This window comes from Lampris incognitus, chromosome 16, assembly GCF_029633865.1.
Source record: "Lampris incognitus isolate fLamInc1 chromosome 16, fLamInc1.hap2, whole genome shotgun sequence".
Lineage (NCBI taxonomy): Eukaryota > Metazoa > Chordata > Actinopteri > Lampriformes > Lampridae > Lampris > Lampris incognitus.
The window spans coordinates 20,159,179-20,180,594 of NC_079226.1; the positions used below are offsets into that span (position 1 = coordinate 20,159,179).

Consider the following 21,416-nt stretch of genomic DNA (forward strand, 5'->3'; position numbering starts at 1 on the left):
CAGCAGAGTGTCCTGGGATTGGAATGGCACGATGGGTGAATACTGGTGCCAAGCTCCACCCTCCCCACATTGTCCTTTCTGTGGACCTCCTCTCCGCTCTCCCTTGTGCCCATCTGCTGGACCTCCGCCCACAGCCCTTCTCACCCTACTGGTTGGGCAGGCTGACAGCTCAGTTTCTGTCTCACTCACCCGCTGCAACAACCACATTGATAGTATAATACATGTCGGAATGGGGTAGGGATGGCTGTATGGTTAACTGACTGATGCCCAGTGCATTTATCTTTAAGCCTTCTGCCCTCCGTCCATCGATGTCAAGTGTGTGAAGATTATCACAGCTCAATTACAAAGCTCAGAGTCCTGCAGGGTCTCTCAGTTCTCTCTATTCCACTGCAGCGGGTTATCCTCAATGCCAATGCCCTCGTCTCTAAATTCAGAAACTCTAACATTACATGGGAGAACTTAAGATGGTACACTACACCGTGGTTTAACATTTATTGCCAACCAACCATCTGAATCACAGAAACAGCCACTTCGTGCTTTTCATGCAATCTCTCGTGAAACGTGCCTTACAGCTCAAATATTTTTTTTCCCTTGAAAAACGTGTGGTTAGTGCAGCGATGAGTGGGAGTGCAATAATGGCTGACATTCTTTTAACTTTTCTGCCAGTTAGAGTGCAAGTCACACTTGCACATCTTATTTGACAGTGAGGCTGTTCAAAGGGCTGCAGTGCATTTTCTAATGCGGTGTTTCATGCACACACCATTGTAGCAAGAAACACCGAGAGTGGCTTCATGATGGATTGCGGGGGCATTTTCCACACTTGCATTTCATCACACCGGTTGCTGAAAAGGATTTGTCCGAGAGTAATACAGAAACAATTCAACAAATCCTCTAAGCCCACAATGACTCACACTTCGAGCTTGAATTTGATCTTTCCTGTTTTGTCATGTTTCCTTTGGATATTGCTGTGTTTTCTGCCTCACCCACAAAGTCCCAACGTCTATTACATACTGTATGCCTAACTCTCTCCTTGGCAAAACTAAAGTCTGAAATAACTAAACATGTGAAAATTGTAAGGCTTCAGTGGCAATGACACTAATAACTAAGATTTACAGAGAAAGTTTCAAAATGCTAATTAGGTGTTTCGTCATATACAAAGACCCAACACCTTCCAATTATCAGCTAATCAACTGTAAAACAGAAAGTTTGTCGCATCATTGCTAATCTTGGGGAAAAGCCAACTTTGGATTATAAGCACTTGTGAAAGTAATAAAAAACTTGTAGAGCAAAGGAATTTTTGAGGCAAGTTAGTCTGCAAGTCTTAATTAAATAGACCCATAAAATGTATTTTGAGACCATTGCTCTACATTTCTGTGTGAGCTATTCATTATGAAGTCTTGATAAATCCTTTTCTTCTTCTTCTTCTTCTTCTTTTAGGAGGACTTTCGGCTCCAGATCTCCCAGTAAAGATGAAGAGGGGGGAGAAAGAAGAAGAAGAAGGAAAAAAAATGTTGTCAAAAATATTCTGAGAGAAAAAAAATGGAAATGTTGCTGGTAAGCAGGTACTCAGTCTCCATCTCTCCCCGGAGGGGGGACTGGTGAAGGAGCTGGGATGGAACGCCACAGGATTGGTTGATAGCTGCTGTTGGCGTGGCCCCCTGCCAAGCTCTTATGTCTTTATATAGTCTAAACAGATGACCAGACACTCCTGAGTGTGCATCGTGATCCACGCTGTCCTTTTCCTCTCTGACCGCCTCTCATCATCTCAGCAGGCTGCTTCAACTGTGGTCGCTGAACAGCACTTCAGAACAAGGCTCTCCTGAAAAGCCAACGGCTTTACACCAGCATCCACAGAGTCTTTTTCCTTAGCTTTTTTTTATTTATTTCTTTTAAAGTTACCAGCTGTCTCTTCTGCTCCGGGTGTGAAAACAATGGCTGCACAGAAGCTGCTCCTGACTGTATCCATGTGGCTTCTGGCAGGGAACCTCTTGGTGGAGGCAACTTACTACCGGCACCACCGCTTTATCCCTCACTACCGCTACCGCGAGCACTCCGCCAACACAGAAAATCTACTGCCTGAGGTTTCCAACCCAGTCCCTGAAGCCTCCCAGCCTGCCGTTCAGACGCACCCTGAGATTTCTGAAGTTTTGCATCGTGCACCTGAATCTTTCAATCCTATACCTGAAGCTTTCCATCCTGTGCCTGAGGTCTTCCATCCTGCACCCGAGCCTTACCATCCACCAAGAGCCTTTCAGCCAGCACATGAAGCCCCCTCACCTCTCAACATGAGCCGCATCTTCTTCGGGATCATGTTCGACGCTGGGAGCACAGGCACCAGAATCCACATCTACAAGTTTATTCAGAAAGACCCAGGTTAGTGTTTCTTTCTCCCTCAGCCTCATCCAGTCTGTCTCAGCTTCTGTCCGGGAGCCAATATGGCTTCACATGCGACTGTCTTCCATGTGAGTGAGTGTCTGTGTTTGCTGTTGGGTCATTCACTCTGCGGTGTAAAGACAAACATGTGCTGGCAGGGTGGGGAGAAGCTAACGGCAAGGCAGAGTCTTTAGTGGCTGAGCTGAATTTTTAATTTGCCTGTCTGACTCAACTCTGAAATTGCTGCTCTAAAAATGCCGACTTCTGCAAATGAAACTAGATTTGCTGCTGCCTAAATATCCCCAGTTGTAAATGAATGCAATGCAGTTATGAGCTTCTGAAGCTGGGAGTTCAAAAATAAAGCCAAACTTTACCATCATCATCCAGAATGTCTTTTGCTCGGTTGATAACATCCTCTCTCTGACAATCACTTTTCTTTTAGTTGAGCTGCCGGTTCTGGACAACGAGATTTACCATGCAGTTAAACCCGGCTTGTCAGCTTATAAAGACAATCCTGAAGAGGTATGTATCCTTCTTATACCATTGCTCATTATTAAGAATAAGTATGTGGTAGTTATGCGTTTTCTGCAAACCAGAACCTTAGTTGGATTAGGCCGATAACTATATAATTACAGAAGTTTCTTTTGCACAGTCTGTCACTTCCAACATGCAGAAGGGTTTCTTTCCTTTCAACTTTATCAGTTAGAAAAGTATTTTTTTTAAAGAATCTAATCATTGAAATATTATCGTCATTCATTCGTTCATTCATTTGTTCATTTGTTCGGTCGTTCATTCATTCATTCATTCATTCTTGCTTTGGTTGATTGTCCTTTGGCCATGACTGTTGCTGGTAACTAATCGTCATCTCTGCTTCAGGGTGGCAACACCGTCAGACAGCTTCTGAAGATTGCCAAAAAGGCAGTCCCAGAGGACAACTGGAAGCAGACCCCAGTGGTCTTAAAAGCCACAGCAGGTCTACGGCTGCTGCCTGAAGACAAGGCCAATGCTCTGCTGGATGAGGTGAGGCACATGTTCTTCCTGCCCTCAGATAGTTTGGCATGAACTCTACCAGTCCCGCCAGGGAGCGGGACGAGAAACCACTAAGTGCTTACAAGTGTCATTGAAGAAAAAAAAAAGAGGGCAAGTCTGCCCATTTGGTGGCTATCATGTTGCAAGAACCAGCTGTTCTGGGGTTGTGTGGACTAACCATTTATGTCATTTGAATTATCATCTCGAGGCTACTGTTCCAACCATGCTCGCGGTTGAGAAATCTGTCACTCAAAGACAGATAAGCCACAGTTTGTCTGCTACAGTCTGGGTTGAGGACAGCCTAACATCAATGGGGCGTTTCGATGTTTAGGTTAGGACCGCGAAACACTTCTGATGCACGGATAGTGGATGATAATAGTGTCAATGGATTTGTTCCATAGGTACGAGAGGTATTTCATGAGTCCCCTTTCTACATACCAAACAACAGTGTCACCATCATGAATGGAACGAATGAAGGTAGGTCATAATTGATGCCTAATCACCAGTATGTATACTGTCTACTGACTGTATACTGTCTATGTATGTATACGGTTTCATAGTTATATTCAGTTTGGTGTGCTTACTGGGTTATTGTCTGGCCAGGTGCTTGGACTGCCTCATTCACTTAGGACATGTCAACCAATACTGTTTTAATAAATGTCCTTTTTACAAGTGCTCATTGCCACCTCATTCAAACAGCTGTCCCACGCCCAACAATTTAAAGTGATCCTCCACATCACCCATTACAACACCCTTGCTAAAGTTGTGTTTCATCATACTGTATTTGTCATTCATTATACCCACTTTATGAGTGCAATAACTTGACATCTGAGACAATTGTAATTACCTGGGCTGGTCTGCAAGCCTCCATGTGAGACCCATATTGCTAATTAAATAGCAACCCAAGCCAGAGAGCTTGACTAAAACATTAGTCATCGCCAGTCAGGGGCCTCGTCTCTGTGTTTTAACATGTTTCAGTGGCAGGATATCTTTCTCAAGTCAGTCATAAAAGATGGCAATTTGTTGTCTTAGTTTTAATGATACAGACATTTTCTTCCATATTTTTTTTTTCAGGAGTCCTGGCCTGGGTCACGGTGAATTTCCTTACAGGTAAGATCTTGCTTGTGTTTTTGCTCTTGCGGTCTTAATAGACAGCAGGCTTTAATTTGAGGCTCCAATGCATGCAGCGATCCAGCAGAGAAAAGCTCTCGTTTCCTGTCTGAGGTGCATTTTTTCCCCAATCTGGTTATTATCCTATGCAGTGTTTCCTTACATTTTGCACCATGCCGGTGGAACACTGCGTTTAGTCGAAAACCATCTGAAGAAAATATTTCCCTTCCCACTTAGTAACCTCAGACATGTTCACACCTGCAGGGATATCTGTAAACCTGCCAGTAATGCTGACACGAGCAGTCCAAAAATAGATATATTCTAAATAATGCGGGTGTTGAAGGCGTTTGGTCAAACGCTGTTTCACTCCAGATGGAAAATACACTCTAAGGTTATTGTTAGATTCTGTGTCATTTGTTAATTTTCTGTTTTTTTTTCTTTCTTTCTTCTTTAGGTCACTTGTATTCCAACACAAAGAAGACAGTCGGGATCCTGGATTTGGGCGGAGGATCTACACAGATCACTTTCCTTCCCAAGTCGAGGGTGATTAAAACATGTCATTTTGTTCTTAGCGGATATTTATGAGACGTTACTGATCAACTCAGCCGCTGAACATTTGATTTGTCTTTTGTCCAACAGAAAACAGTTTACTCTGCTCCACCCAGTTACATTGCCAGATTCAATATGTTCAACAACACATATAAGCTCTACACACACAGGTAAGCAATGGAAAAAAGAGGATCCTGTGTCATCTTGTTGAAGAATTCAATAATTTGGGATGTGAAAAGTCACACTTTTTTAGCGTTTTGTGTTTTGAAACGTTCTGCTTTAAGTATAAAGATGGTGACTGAATGCACCCTATGCCTAACAGTTATCTGGGAAATGGACTATATGCGGCTCGACTTGCAACTCTCGGGGCGCTAGGAGCTGATGGTAAGAGTTTCAAGTCCTTTTTATAAAACACCTGTAGTATTACCATGTAAAGTCTGCATCAAGTCATTCATCGGCAAATTTCCACAGCGGCAGAACTACATTTTTGCTCTCCTTTTCTCAGGTCTGGATTGGAAGATCTTCACAAGTTCCTGTCTTCCCAAGAAGTTCAGAGAGGATGTGACTTTTGGAGGAATCAGCTACAAAGTCAGCGGCATTCCAGATGGTGAGATTGGAGCTCTCTGAGGTTTTCGATTGTCTTCTGAGTGCCTTGGACACAGCATTCCCTGCATTCCTCTGCAAATTCCAGAACACAATAGAGTATAGTAGAGCACAATTCAGCCTGAGATGAGAGAATTTTCCCACCGGATTCCCTGGGACCTTGGCGCCGAATGCACATTTTGTCATCCTCCGATTCCCAGCCCTTCCTCTCTTGAACAATTATACTGCAGTCAACCTTGTATTTAAACGAAAAGAAAACTGTCAGTTAACTTCACAAATAAGCCAGAAACTCCCATACCACAGTCAAGTAGCCAAAAGATACTGGGTTACTCCTCGAGCTGTTATTTTTCTGTGTAACGAGCAGCTTGATCTTGACCGTTCACAATTATGTGGTAAAAATAGACACCCTGACAGGGCCATGTTAAGTGCTGCTCATGTCGGCACATGGGTTTTGGCTCACCCGAGCCAAATCGTCCCATGGCACCATGTGAAAGTGGTCCTTCTGGGGGTTTCCCTTGTGTAACTAGTGGGTGAGCCCCCCACTTTAAACATCGCCTGGCCTCAAACCGAAGCTGTGCACTCTCCTCTGAACACCTGAGCACAGGTGTTCACTTTTTATTAATAGATTCACAGTGCACTTCATATGCATCAAAATACTCAGTGTTAACGTAAGTATTTAACAATAACACATTTACATTTATTCTTTTCTCAGGCTATGCCGGCTATAAGCTGTGTTACTATGAGGTGATGAAGGTGATCAAGGGGGTCGTGCACCAGCCATATGAAGTGAAGGGCAGCAGCATCTTCTACGCTTTCTCATACTACTTTGACAGAGCGGTGGAGTCAGGTCTTATCGGTGAGTGGGCATGGAGCAAAGAACCACCTTCTGGTATAATTTTCCCTTAAGTAAATACTCATTTAATGCGGTAAACAGGAATTGAGCTGTTGTTTTTTGTTTGTTTTTTTCTCCTCACAGATGGAAGTCGTGGGGGTGTGGTTGAAGTCAGAGATTTCAAGAAAAGAGCCAAGGAAGGTGAGAATCAATATCCTCTAGTCAAACATTTTCTCTAATTTCTTGAACTTGACCTCCTGTGATTTTGTTGAGCCAGTGAACATACTATCAACAACGGACTTTGCTGTTCATTTGCGTATTTTAGAACCGTACAATCTCCCGGGCTTCACATACCGTTCTTGTAACCACCGAATCGTCCTACAGAAACATGCAATTCTTAAGCCGCACAAGTGCTTAGCTTTGTTTCTGCCCAAAAGCTTTGGCGTTGTCCTTGTCCTGAAGATGCCACAGTCAATATTTACTCCATAGAACAAAACAACTCCCTGGATAGAAACGGATCAGAAACACACATTTCCTGGAAGTGTTCAGGGAGAGATCTGTCTGGTCAAAACACATAATGACATCATTCCAAAAAATACAGGCTGTGATTTACAGTATCAAGTGCACCACATTTCTGACTCGTACAGTCTTAAGAGTGTGTGGCACTGTGCATAACTAGGCTTATAGCTGAGAAGAATGAATCGGTGTATTATATGGGTCTGTTTGTGTTGTGAGAACACTGTCACACGGTCTTGAGAAACAAGTCTGGCACAGCCTGGGTTGGCACCCGAGCTGAAGATGTCTGGCCAAGGCAGGAGGGCACCTGACAGCCACACACCACCCGGGGGCTGACACATACCGAGACACACTGTGTACCGCCACCCACCCTCAGCCTTGTGCTGACCCTCGGCCATGCCCCTCACACCTCCCCGCTCACTAAGCAAAACAGAACAGAAAGGTCATATTTTAATCATCTAGCATAGAGGTTAGAAAACATGTTTTTTTTTTTTTATCATTACGTGGAACAGGATTCCTCTATGTGATACAAGAAGATGTCTCACTAACACCTTGCACAAACACTTTCCTTTCTCTCAGTGGTACGTGAAACCTGTGCTAATGTTGTCCAAGCCCATGTCTTAAGCTTCTGACTTGTTCTTGCAGTGTGCAACAAGATGACCAAGTATCGTGCTATCAGCCCCTTCCTCTGCATGGATATGACATATATCACTTGCCTGCTAAAGGAGGGTTTTGGCTTCAAGGACAACACTGTGCTGCAGGTGAGCCAGTCTGGGTCAGCTCACATGGGACAATGTTTGTGCAGAGATACAGAAAGTATAGCAAAAGAACATTAACCATGAACTTGAACCATAACTTGAACTTGCTATCACCCGCGTTGCCTTCTTTTGTGAAAATAGATGTCGGAAATTGTGTTTGTCTGGCTGAGGTTAAGTGGAGATATGCTTTTTCGCCCTTTTCTACAGCTAACCAAGAAAGTGAACAATGTGGAGACAAGCTGGGCCTTGGGGGCCACCTTTGACCACTTCCGTAACCTCAACATCCACTAAGGACAGCGAGATGTCACTGCAGCAGGCACTGAGTGGGACAGCCTGTCACTTCGGGGCTGCCCTTCCTCCTTCCACCCTTCACCGCCTCTCCCTCACAACACACACCCGGTCCTGTCCTCCTGCAGCTGTGCCCTTTCCCCTCCTTTGACCTCAGCACCCTTCAAATATTCCATGAACTCTTGAACAAGAAATCACTATATTTTTATAAGGCAGGCTGTTTCTACTGTATGTTTAGCCCATAATTAGTGAGCTGACTTTATTTTTGTAAAGCAAAGTGTTTACATTTTTGCTTTCTTATGGGTATCCGATTTGAAATGCTGTGTTACTCACCTACCTTTAAGTGTAGAGAGGAAAGTTTAGAAGGACAAGTCATGGTGTTCAAAGACTTTTGGTGCTTTCTGTGGTCCTGGTGTGCACTGTACTGCCGGCACAGTGGAATCTTTGAGGAGATCCGTTGCAGGAAATGCAACATCTAGTTTGTCAAATAACTTTTTTTTCCCCATCTCCATCCTCTTTTCATCCTCTTTTTTTCCCCAACTGTGCTACGGGGACAGAGTGAGACCATTTGCCCTCATAAGATACTAGACGAGTGTGAGACATAACTGGAAATATCGCCGATGGAGAACATGATCAAAAAGCTTCTTTTCTTTCAACTTTGCACGTTACACTTTAATTGTAGAAAATTGTAGCTAGGGCATTGATTGGTCACTTTGATGCCAATCCCAGAATTGTACATATGGATATATCTGTCAGACTCGCCATGACTCAGGAGGGCTAAATAAGTGCAAAGAAGGAGAAATGTGTCTCAGTGTGTGTGACACGAGCGTGCTGTTCGATAGCTGAATACTGTTGTACGTATGAAGTTAATGCCTGTATTTGAAAGTTCAGCCAGGTATATTTGTTTTGTCTACAGGGGAACAGGTCCAGTTCATGTCAAGCGTGGCTAAATTGTAGTGGCCTCAAGTCTAAACTATATTTCAGACAAGCTTTCGAGGAACCTGTTATCAAAGTTAGTTGGTGCATCCCACGACAACATCATTTGCAGAACACAAAAATTGCAAACATAGTGATTATGAAGAAAAAAAGAAGAAGTCCTGAATCCACAACTGCTTGATTTGTTGGGACATAGCTCTTTGGTCCGAGACACGAAGAACACTAAATACCGTCAATTTTCTCTTGTGAACTGTACAAATATTTAAATAAGTGAAAGATTGTCTAATTACACAGTATTTTAATAATCTTTGTGTCTAGTATAACTTTTGAACATGTCTGTGTTAACTGCTCACCAAGCCATGCCTTCGCTGTCTTCTCAGTATTCACCATGTTCAATAACTACTGCTGTATATAATACCACAGTGTAAACTTTTATTAGTGAAGTATTTAAACCAAAAAAAAAACAAAAATGCTTATACATTGCAGCAACGCAACAATCCTGCACAAATGCCTCGATGTTCATCAGCTGAATCACCTGATGACAGACATGTACATTTTGTTGTTTTATGAAACCTTGTCAGTGGAAATATTTGTACTAAATATGTATGTTTTAATAAAACGTGAAAATTGCACAGATTTGTACTTATTTATCAAGATGAAATCCACCTGTGATCAGCCATTTCAGGATATAAGAAAGAATCAAAACTGTACTTAGGTTTCACCTCAAGTTGATCATACAGCGAGCTAGTTTTTCGATCCGTGCTCACGTCGTATATTAAAATGTCTGCACGTGTAGCCCATGACAGTGCTGTCGCTTCTTTCGCAATATGAGGCACTGGTCCTTCTTGCTCGACTTATAACAAGAAACACAAAAAAGAATAAAATAAAACTTTATTAATTTACACTTTTACATTCCCTTCAAAAAGCCACAGCAGCATACAGTCTTGGGGTCCATTAAATAGTCACTGCGTAACCAAAGCATCACTTGCTAGCGTATGCCATGATCTGCTCCTGCAGTGGAAAAAAGAGAACAAGATTAACTAAAACCTGTGGTTTAGGCTTAGTAACAGCAGAGTCAGTGGCATGCCGGCTATACGCAAAGACCTGTGAATCGGTGAATTCACAGCATTTAATGTGGAAATAATGTCAAGCTAAACTTTGTGCCTACATAGTGAAATGCCTTTACAACCGGTTACAGTTGCTTTGGTCTGAATCACTTAGTAGGGAATAAAGCCGTTTCACATGAGTGGTCTGTAATAAAAGGGGTGTGAAAACACAAGCCAACACCGCCGTCCACTGCCCCGTGGCCGGCCCTGCACCCCACCCACACACTTTCGGTAACACTAAATTTGGGGCTAAACTTAGATGTCATAGTAGTAGGTTCTGAACAGTTGAAATTATAGACACCACTGGAGTAAAGCCCCATGTAATCAGAAGAGAGGGTGGGGTCACGGTGAAGGTGGGGCTTGTGTATGACAGGTGGCTGATTTCTGAGTGATGCATAATGACAGCAGACCAGGGAGGCAGGGCTCTTGGCAACATTGGTTATAATGGAGGTTGACATTACAAGATGAGTAAAAGCAGGCCTTCACTTTTTTTTTCATTCAAAGAGCCATCGCCTTTTTTACTTTAATGTAAATGGGGAGCAGCTGTGAGCTGGACTAAAAGTGGCCACTTTGGGGAGATCAGTACACCTCACTTTTTTTTTTGTTTTGGACAGAGTGGAGCATGTACTAAAGCTGAGAAAAGTTAAGACTTTCAGAGGAACACAATGTTGACCATGTTTATGTGCAAAGAGGCAAGATTTCATGCTATAAACCGTATGACCGTATGACCGTATGACAACTGTAGTCCCACGGCCTCCTTCTCCAAACCTAATTTGCCAAACCAATGGTGAATTTAGCATTAGAGTATGTATCCGCTTTTGTTCATGTAATTGGTTCTTTGTTTTTTGTGGATTTTCCCCCCCATTTGTATCTGGCAAATTATCTCACTCTTCCGAGCCATCCTAGTTGCCGCTTCACCCCCCTTGCCAATCCAGGGAGGTCTGCAGACTACCACATGCCTCCTCCGATACATGTGGAGTCACCAGCCGCTTCTTTTCACCTGACAGTGAGGAGTTTTGCCAGGGGGACATAGTGCGTGGGAGGATCACGCTATTCTCCTCCAGTTGCCCCTCCCCCCTGAACAGGTGCCCCGACCGACTGACCAGAGGAGGCGCTAGTGCAGTGACCGGGACACATACCAACATCTGACTTCCCATCCACAGACACCCGCCAATTGTGTCTGTAGGGATGACCAACCAAGCTGGAGGTAACATAGGGACTCGAACCGGTGAGCCCCGTGTTGGTAGGCAACAGAATAGACTGCTACGCTACCCGGACATCCCATGTGTGCATTGTTTTACACTGCAGATAAAATGTCACTCAACATCACCAGGAAGAGACCATCTGAAAAGAAAGTGAAATTCACAAGATGACACAAACCAGGATACTGTTAGCACACGAAAAGAGCTCACTTTCAGCGGTGGTAACATGTTGGTGGCTTGGAGACCAAATGTGCGAAGGAGAACCACAGGGGCAGCATTAGTGGAATAGAGACGCTTCATGAGGTCTATGGCAGCCATCATGGGCAGGTTGTGTCGTTGCCGTTCAGTCTCGTATTCCAACAGGTGCTGCATCGCTCCTGCAAGCACAAAACAAAACAGAGGGCGGAAGCGTAAAGCTTTGATCCAGTGGGCAATTTAGATATGTTTTCTGCATTACATCAACACACTGGAACCATTTTAATCTCAGAGTAAACAAAGTGATCGACAGAAATAATTAGAATATGACAAAGCAACATTTTCTTCTTTTTAATGAAAAGCAATGCATATGCAGTGAATGGCAGAATGGACAGAAAAACACAAAATAAATTCTGGAGGAAAGTCATATTTTTTTCTAATCTGGATCAACATGCATGCGTTACAGCAAGTGTTATGGAAAAGAGCTTAAGAGAAACCACTGGCTACGGCTGCAGCACTTGTGTCTGTTTAGGGCTCTCACTGACCAAGGTCCTTCCCGTTAAAGGCTGCTTGGCTCAGGACCTGCGTGAGGAAAGCCACATCCCCAAAGCCCAGGTTGGCTCCCTGACCAGCCAGAGGGTGAACGCGGTGGGCTGCATCCCTGCAAAGGCAAACAAGTTAGCTCAGCATGCAAAAACAGTCAACACACTGTATTCTACAGTGTAGATTCACAGTATCATTCACAAACATCTGAAGTATTTACACCACATTCAACTTCCTATTTAGGAAAAGAAGCAGGTCAGTATGACTGAGCAAATCATTAAGGATATAATGACAAACTGACAGCATTAAGCACCCTCCACACATTCAGTCACACCTAAGAAAAGGATTTAAGGAGCTTGATGTGAACAAAAAGGTACAAGAACTCTTAAGTGTTTTTAGACTCAGCAATAGTCCACACCGTTCAGTGTAAGTGCCTTACCCAATGAGAGCCACCCGGTGCCTGATGTACTCAGATGCATGACCCATGCCCAGTGGGAACATGACCCTGCTCTTTGGACCGATCCTTGCTACACTGGGAGGCAGCTGGCGGGCAGAGCCGGCGGATGGTATGAGGACTGACAGGGCGCTACGGAACATAGAGCCGGCCGTCTCGATCAACTCAGACTGGTTCTCGTTACTCCACTGTCACAGCAGGCACAGATACAGACACAGACACAGAGATAGACAGACAGACAGACAGACAGACAGACAGACAGACAGACAGACAGACAGACAGACAGACAGACAGACAGACAGACAGACAGACAGACAGACAGACAGACAGACACACACACACACACACACACACACATACATATACACGAGACAGGTAGGGGGACAGAGCCACACACAATAAGGAGAGGCCAGCAGAAAAGAAAGAAAATTAAGACATGATTCCTTCAAGTGGACAAAAGAATTATCTGACAAAGGAGAGAAGCAAAAGGACAGGCCGGCTAGAGCCCTTTTCTCCTCCATAACTAACTGGTTTGGCAGGGCTTTGGGAGCTGAGCTAATTAAAAGAAGACGCTGGCCAGGCCGTGCAGTTGAATTAGCTCTGTTTGAAAAACATTCCATGCAGTAATGGTCGACACTGGCAGACCACAGGTTTAATTAGCAAACCAGGCCTGAAACCAAGCGTGACTCAACCGTGGTGACCCCATCCACTGGCAGGCCTGGTAAAAATAGCCAGCTTGGGAAAAAGGAGTTTCTCCAAACATAAAAAAGGGATAGGTATATTGTACTCACAGTGAAACAGTAGCATTGCATAGTTTGGGCAAAACAATTGTAAATCTATTTGCATGAGTTACCAAAACAGAAAAAAAAAAAAAACAAGGACAGTAACTCAGGATAGACACTGTGCAGAATACATGCAAGGAATACGTGCTTCCATGCTTATTTACAAGGTGCTACAGGTTAAAGTTTCGGTCTTTGTTTTGCTTTGTTATGTCCATCCATTATCCAAACCGCTTATCCTGCTCTCAAGGTCGTGGGAATGCTGGAGCCTATCCCACCAGTCATTGGGCGGCAGGCGGGGAGACACCCTGGACAGGCCGCCAGGCCATCACACACACACACACACACACACACACACACACACACACACACACACACACACACACACACACACACACACACACACACACACACCTAGGGACAATTTAGTACGGCCGATTCACCTGACCTGCATGTCTTTGGACTGTGGGAGGAAACCGGAGCACCCAGAGGAAACCCACGCAGACACAGGGAGAATATGCAAACTCCACACAGAGTACGACCCAGGATGACCCCCAAGGTTGGACTATCCCGGGGCTCAAACCCACAACCTTCTTTCTGTGAGGTGACTGTGCTAACCACTGCACCACCGCGCCGCTTTGTTATGTATCTAAAATATTGAGGATTCACTCTGTCAAGTATTGGCATTTCGTCAAGTGATAACTTTGGTCACTCAGCTTTAATTATTATTCATGAAAAACCCTACCGTTTTTGTGCTTGTGTTTGTGTGACAAATCATTTCATAACAGTGAGTATGACTTTTTAAAAACAAGGAATATCTCATTTTAGAACAAAATTCTTCGGCAACACAACAGGTCATTACAGTGTCAGTTATCCAGTCAGGTTGTAGGCAGTGCAGGTGAAGTCAGAAACAAGACTCACAAAAGCAGAGTTGATGGCATCCACAAAGCTCTCCTCATCCAGTTCCAGCAGTTCTTCAGCATGGCGGTGGCTGGTAGACCACACCAGAGAGCTCTCTGTGTCGGACAACTGCAATGGACACGATATGAATGTTTATTTCTTTTATCAATGGACACGATATGAATGTTTATTTCTTTTATCATTTCGTCAGGTCCTAGGTGGATATTATCTGAGAACAATTATTACTGAAAATATTGTAGATCTAAGTTACCGGCAACATCGCTATGGGTCCTGTTGGGAGGAATCTCTGCCATGCGACATTGTTTTCGGTGGGCTGCAGACATGTAAAAATAAGTGCCATTCCAAAATTCTGTTGCAAGTTATTGTAAAACGTAGATCTTAATGGACTATATTGTTCATAAAATCACAATATAGTGATGGGTACTGCTGGCAAGAATCCATGCTATGTGACATTGTTCTCTGTGGCATGTAAAAGGAAAATAACTATCATACTAAAATACTATGTCAACTTGTTGCATAACATCGAGCTTATGTAAACATGTTGTGTGTACAATCAAGTCACAAATCATAAATACATCTATATAAGGACTTATACAATGAACATAGCCACCCAGTGATGCCCAGTGTGTGCATGTGCTTATGTGTGTGTGGGTCTGTATATGCATGTGTGTGTACAGGAATGTGGGTCTCACCACATCATACCTCAGAAAGGTGCAGCACAGCAACCACAGCAGATTGGTCATAATTCCACTTGACGGTGGGTATCCCCAATTCCCGCCTCACCATTGAATTTGGTCCATCAGCGCCAATCTGAAACACAGTGTCTGCATAGGTTAGGCAGAGGAAAACATCTCGATCCAAAATGTACAAATTAAGTGCAAACTCTCACTGAGTATGTCGGCGTGAACATGTGGATGTAATGGCGCTGCTAAACTTACCAGTAGCTTGGTTTGAAAGGTCTCACCACTGGCCAACTTGACCTGGACCCAAGGAATCGAGTCAGCCACCTGGTAAGACATGGGCCATGCGTACTTCACCACCTTGGACCTGTACTTGACATTCACATTATCTGAAAGGTAACCAGGACATGGGAGCAGTTACTATAACGGTCAGAGAAACAAAATAAAGCATTGTTTATAAATTGAATGGCCCTGATTCAAACGATGTACACACCGTTGTGTATCATTACAATTGGACACACTAAATCAGTGCTTTTCTACATTTTTCCTCCCAAAAAGAAAAAAAAAGAGTAAGGTTTGGCTGTGACTAAGGCAGTGGAAGATCTATAAACCACCTCATAAAACAGCACTGGTTTTCCTCCTTGGCAGAGGCTAGCTGTCGAAGCTCCCATTTGACAATCTTCTTAATGGTCTTGGCTTGCCACATTGCATTGACTAATAGTGTTTATCTACAAGCACCCCAGGCCACACTCTGCATATGCTGCCAGCTTGTTGGGTTTTGCACTCCTACTTTGCTTAAAATATCAGTAGCCGGTAATCCCAAACATGAAAGGATCTTGAATTACGCTCGCTCTTGCCGACTTGGAGCATGGCCTCTCCGCAGATCGACTACTGGTTCCCGAACACGAGTGTCAAATATTGGCTTGCAATGATTGGAGGGCAAAGTTACAACCAGACCAGCTGGCGCATTGCATGCTTTTCATGTACTGCATCTAGAGCAGAACAACATGGTGTCTAAAATGAGACAAAAAAAGAAAGGACAAATATGATGTACATGACGCAAAAAGTGCAGTGACCACACATCTGTTGTTTAGCACAAAATCTTGAAAATTCTATTTATATTTATTTATTGCTGGTTTAGCCTTCAACCACGTGGCTTCAGTGAAGATTAATGTCAACAATACAGCACTTTGCACCGTTAGCATCTGACTGCCTTAAGTGGTAGCTAGGGCAAGAAGCACATGGTTTTAAATAGGTCAATGGACCACTGCACGTGTCCTCACAAGGTGCTGGTTCTCTGGAGCATTCAAACTGGCTGGGAAGAAATGTGGTGCGTGATGGGAATAGCAGGGAAAACATGGATGGCTCCAAGAGTTGAATTAAAGTTGAAAAACAGACACTGGGGGAAAAACACGAATAATCAAATCTCAGGGTTAGGACGGAACAAACGCAGTGGCATTAAGTACCAGACCAGTGACCGTTAACAGTCAACAACAATCACAAGGTCCTAGAGACCTAGAATGTGGGCCTTAACGTTTTAAGTCATAAATGACATGTTTTCTTACCAGAGAGGCTGTCCAACTGTTTTGTGAGTGCAGCCACAATGATGTCGTTCTCCACGATGTATGCCATCTCATCCTGCAGGTTCTCCTTATCGAATGTAATCAGGGCATCGGAGCAGGCATCCCAAACCTAAATGAGAGGCCAATTATCCCTGCGGTCTACAACTCCATCCTTAACTGCACCCCTTTTCCCTAAATATAGCCAGCCAAAGAAGCACGATTTCATTGAACTGAACACATCAAAGCTGTTCGCTGCTTTTGGAGGTTGGCAGCATCATACTAAGATCTATGAGGGTCACCATTCCTTTATGGTTCAATGACTGACTTCAGGACCTTACTGAATCTGAGCGTAAAATGACATTTGGACGCATGATTTGGATTGACTTTTTTTTTGAAAGCACAACTAAATAAATGCCATATTTGACAGCGAGAAACAATATTTACCCACAACCAAAAGTGCCAGGATGTGATGTACATTTAGGGTCCTGTAATTTCAGTCCCAAGGGCACCAAGTTGGCTTAAACATGAGGGGGTGAAAGTGTTTGTACAAGACTAATCCTCACTTGGGCTGTAACTATAGTGACAGACCCAATCATTCTGCAGTAATATGCTGCTGCACTACTTTTTTCCAACTTGTCATAAAGTAGGGGGATATGCCCTACAGAAAACCACTAATGGTAGCGGGTTTGCAACTTGTGATAAGTGGTCGGGAGGAAAGATTTAGTGAGACCAACCCCAAAATTGTTTGGGCTTTTTTATGCAGCGTGAAAAGATATGACTTTTCAAAAGACTGGGTGACCACAGTCTTTGCGAGACTTAACACCACACTCTTCTTTGCAACTTGAGATGTGAGGAGAAAATCCGTTGAAAATGAAAGCCTGATAATAACATCTCAATCCTCCTTACAAAGCACTTCAAAAACCTTCTGGCTTCACGAAACATTAAGTAAGATAAGTATTTTGTTGAGAGGAAGGCATATTTTTTAGAGCTGCCCTCAATACAGTCTGATAGTAGGGCTGAGATGCACGAGCAGATAAATGAGCCAAATTGGCGGCAACAGAGTGAAGGCATTATGGGAGAGGTATATCACCATAATCACCGTACAGCATTTCATGATGACATCCTAGGCCCAATGAGAAACCCTGCGGTCAAATGTTTGGTATACACCGACCACATCTTACGGAGGGGACCAAGCCTGCGACCACAGCTGTAAAATGGGTTCAGTTTGCTGGAGACAACCACTCTCCTAATCTTTCATCTTCTTCCTGTTTTTCATATGACTTTCTTAATTTGAAGATAGAAGCAATGAGCAGCAATCTGAAAATATCAGCGAGACTTTTCTTCATAACGGATGCATCTTTAATAAATAAACACCATGATGCCATGGCCAGAAAGAAAGCAAGTACTCGCAACACACCAAGCAGGGTATGGACGCTTTCGAATGTATTTGGTGCCTTTTGGGGTTAGTGGTGCCCTGGCATCTGCATGGTTGCTTAAGTATAAATTGCACAAGGGAATAAAATGCATTCTAGTTCAAACCACCAGTGTGTTTGCTATTTCACTGTCAACAATTAAATACCCCAGTGAGTTGGCATTGTGCTGTCTGTAAATTAAACAAGACGACTGATAGGAATCAGAGTGTCGGGCAGATTGTTCTCTCCTCAAATTGTACAGTGCTGGTTCATCATTTTTGATGGAGAACATAAATAAGTATATGAAAGTGAATGAGGAAGAAAGGTTAAAAAAATAGAAAAACAAAAAAAAGAGAGGAAATGCGGGAAATACTTCTGGTTTTAGCCGACTAGGGCGTATAACATGTTCTCAAAATGTGAGTTCAAGAATTGCACTCAACCTTCCTCGATGTCCCTCTTATCTTTCCTGTTGATGATCTTAGTACTTGTGGGTATTAAATGCAACCCAGATGGCAAAAAGTACTTTGATAAAATAATAAGGATGAATATACATGACTAAAAAGAGGGGGCTGAGCAGATCCTAGGCTATTTTCTTTATTTAATTGCTTAGCTGCTGACCCAGTTTTTCGTTTGCTTGTTTTGAAATGCTTTCTGCCTCATGAAACCTGCTATACTTGATTATATAAGCAAAGAAATGGAACTTCAGGCAACAATCCTCAATGTTTTTGTTGAACTTACCAATTGGGATACTGGTAATTGCATTGTGTGTCACCACTCCAAATACCAGAAAAACATGAACTAAAACAGTGTGACCATTGTACCAGCACCTTCCCTGCTACTAAACAAAAAACATGGCTGAACCTGAGTTTTAGCTGGTGATGATGTAGTATCTGCTGGTAAATGTCTTCTGTGAATATAGTCTATCATATCTGTTTTTAGCTACAACAGCATCCCTGATTCTTCAAACTTGCCACTACTTGACCTTTTCTTCTGCATGAAGACAGAAAACCCTTTGTGCTTTGTTATGTTTTTCTGGGAAAGTTCTATTCAACAGTAACCATTAAAATAAGCAACGACAAGTGTTTCATTATTTTGATTTTTGTGAATCAGCCATTTTCTTAAACATTCCAGGAACAAAAAGTATCAAAAAGGATATTTGTTTGCACATAAATCTTCAGGAGTGTATCTTTAATATAAATTGTGAACTCAAGTTCAATATACCTGCATCTTCTGATAGGGCTTGCACCTCATGCTTGTGATGTGATCCCATGCTCCAATCCCTGTGGACACAGATAATTTTAGATATGAAGCATATCACTCAACAAAGAAAGAACCAAGGAAACAGGGTGGTTCAGATCATGATTAGAAAGACGAAAGAAAGGTTGCAGTCCAGTAGGTTTGAGGAAGTCAAAGTTTACAGGTACATCAATGGACGGTCATAGACTGGAAGACCATTTAGCTGTAGACTAGTTGGAACCAACCCATTTTTCGCAGAGCATGTCTAATTTTTAAGACTTGAATTTAGAGTCTGGGTGGATTCTTCTGGTGTAAAATGGGTAAATAGTACAATGAGAATGGAGGCTAAATACTGGCCAATGAGAGCAAGCTCAACTTGTAAAATATAATTTGAACAAAAAAGTGCATGGCATATTGATTAAATGCACCAAAAACATTTGCAGCATTTGGCAGCCTGCACTGTTGTCACTTTAGTGGTTAGAGACATAAACATAGGGATATATAGTGATTTGAGAGAATAAAAACAAATAACTTTATTACTCAAAATTTGTGTTCGCAGAATTGTCCCATGATCAGATTTAAATTCTATAGTAATCTCTACTAGAATATATTAACCTGAAGGGTGGCTGGCTATATAAGCCTAAATTTGGTATTTTTTGATAGTCTATTGCTGACAAACATAAGGCTATGCCCTTACATTGGAGGTTTTTGGTGTTTGACCCCTCTCATTATTTGATGTAAGATTCTTTATCCCTTGATAACAGCAAACTAGAAAAAGACAGGTTTTCTGGTGTGAACTGATGGGTCTGATGCCAGTCTTTTGTGTGTGTGTGATGCTGATATAAGTCAAACCAAGAAAAATCCAAGGTGACATGGATCAGATAAAGCACAAAGAAGGGCAGGTATGATCCCCAGTAAGCCCTGGTGAACAGACAGTGACGGATCACCGACTTACTTTGTCAGAGCCATTTATATCCGTGTGCATCTAAAATAGGCTTAATAGCAGCCAAGAGCCTGATCACCACAGCAAGAGCGTTCCATGTAGTGATGTAAATGCCCCTTTAATTGGATAAAGACCAACACATGTTCCTAGACTTCATACAGTATTTTGTATGCTACTATTGTACTCTACAGTACATCGATTACACCCTTCTGGAAAGTATTTGCAGGTGCTGTTTCTCCAAGATTGTAAGTTTGGGTATACTGTACCACTGAGGAGTGTGGCAGACCCAGGACTGATGGAGCTGACTCTGGTGCTGTAGGTGTCTGGGACCTTGTCCATCACTTTTTTGTTGCCAGCTTCAAGCAGAAGAATCTTTTTCCCCACTAAATTGGGGTCCATGCCTGTCGAGAATGAGGTTAATCAAAATAATATGACTTGTTTTGCATTCCAACATGCAACATTGTTTTTCTAAAATCATGTATTGACCGCAGTTGTGCAAGATTAATTCAAAGGATTCAAAGCAGTGTTATTTGAGTGATCTACATGATCTTAGTCTTGCGGTTATCGGTACCTTTGTGTGTGTGTGTGTGTGCAAAAAGAGAGACAGACTCGACAGTGTTAGTGTGTCCCCACATCATAATTAGGTAGTCCTGGTGTCACAACACAGTTCACAATGTGACTATATTTTACAGGGATGAAAAGTTCGCTGGCTGTTAATATGACAAGTTTATAAATCAAACGGCAAAAGGAGATATACAGTCACTCACCTAAGGAACAGGCCATGGCGGATCCCACCATCCCTCCTCCGGATATAATAACATCATATACCTCATTGTTTTCACAATCCTCCCCGTGGACTGTGCACACTAATCCGCGGCTGATGACTGTTAAAGCATGCTTGTGTTTTACTGTAATATAACGCCGACCAATTCCACCGAAGGCCAAAGTCGCCTTGGTAAGACTGTGCATTCTACTTCCCTACGCAATACGTATTGTGCCAAACATGAATACGATTCCAACTTTGAATACAGGGTGTTTTCGAGCAGCTGTGCGACGTTTCCCCTTGACTATGACCTAAAAATATCAGCCGAGCACCTTCTATAATCCAGCCATGTTGTGTTGACATACGTGACGGCTCGACGCTGGAAGAAGTGCTTCCTGTATTTTCATCCAATCAGAGAACAAGGACGGGGGCATCCTGCTGTACCACATTTGTCCAGGTGTAGCGCTAAAGTTAACAACACTGGGATATAAAAAAAGAAATGAAAAACAACTTTTTTTCAGTCATTTTCATCGTTTCGAGTCATGAAGTAACAGTTTTGCATAAGACAACAATAGCAGACATATTTACAAAATGAGATATTTTCCGGAGAAGAAAGACGCATTTGT

General features: G+C 42.9%; 2 protein-coding genes across 2 annotated transcripts; one reads left to right on the plus strand and one right to left on the minus strand.

Annotated features, from left to right (window-relative positions):
- The first annotated feature begins 1,931 nt into the window (after positions 1-1,931).
- entpd5a (ectonucleoside triphosphate diphosphohydrolase 5a) lies at positions 1,932-8,061 on the plus strand. Its single transcript, XM_056295478.1, has 13 exons — positions 1,932-2,373; positions 2,816-2,895; positions 3,250-3,393; positions 3,804-3,879; positions 4,477-4,512; positions 4,967-5,055; positions 5,152-5,231; positions 5,384-5,445; positions 5,567-5,668; positions 6,377-6,520; positions 6,641-6,697; positions 7,658-7,773; positions 7,978-8,061. The coding sequence occupies exons 1-13, from the start codon at positions 1,932-1,934 to the stop codon at positions 8,059-8,061; spliced, it is 1,512 nt and encodes a 503-aa protein (XP_056151453.1).
- Positions 8,062-9,416: 1,355 nt separating this feature from the next.
- coq6 (coenzyme Q6 monooxygenase) lies at positions 9,417-21,146 on the minus strand. Its single transcript, XM_056296153.1, has 12 exons — positions 20,795-21,146; positions 20,294-20,428; positions 19,070-19,128; positions 16,440-16,566; positions 15,133-15,263; positions 14,897-15,004; positions 14,445-14,507; positions 14,195-14,302; positions 12,480-12,682; positions 12,043-12,158; positions 11,513-11,679; positions 9,417-10,005 (listed from the first exon to the last, which is right to left on the minus strand). Exons 1-12 carry the CDS (start codon positions 20,994-20,996, stop codon positions 9,976-9,978), a joined length of 1,449 nt encoding a protein of 482 aa, XP_056152128.1. The 5' UTR covers positions 20,997-21,146; the 3' UTR covers positions 9,417-9,975.
- Between the last annotated feature and the right edge of the window lie 270 nt (positions 21,147-21,416).

Excerpts from the sequence above, each read along its gene's own strand:
- entpd5a (XM_056295478.1), top strand. The coding sequence starts at position 1,932 with ATGGCTGCACAGAAGCTGCTCCTGACTGTATCCATGTGGCTTCTGGCA. Across the intron at positions 5,056-5,151 it reads CTTTCCTTCCCAAGTCGAGG|AAAACAGTTTACTCTGCTCC; the intron begins GTGATTAAAACA and ends TTTGTCCAACAG. Across the intron at positions 6,521-6,640 it reads GGTGGAGTCAGGTCTTATCG|ATGGAAGTCGTGGGGGTGTG; the intron begins GTGAGTGGGCAT and ends TTCTCCTCACAG.
- coq6 (XM_056296153.1), bottom strand. The coding sequence starts at position 20,996 with ATGCACAGTCTTACCAAGGCGACTTTGGCCTTCGGTGGAATTGGTCGG. Across the intron at positions 14,508-14,896 it reads CTGTGCTGCACCTTTCTGAG|CCCACCGAAAACAATGTCGC; the intron begins GTATGATGTGGT and ends ACATGTCTGCAG. Across the intron at positions 10,006-11,512 it reads ACATGTTACCACCGCTGAAA|GAGCAGATCATGGCATACGC; the intron begins GTGAGCTCTTTT and ends TTTCCACTGCAG.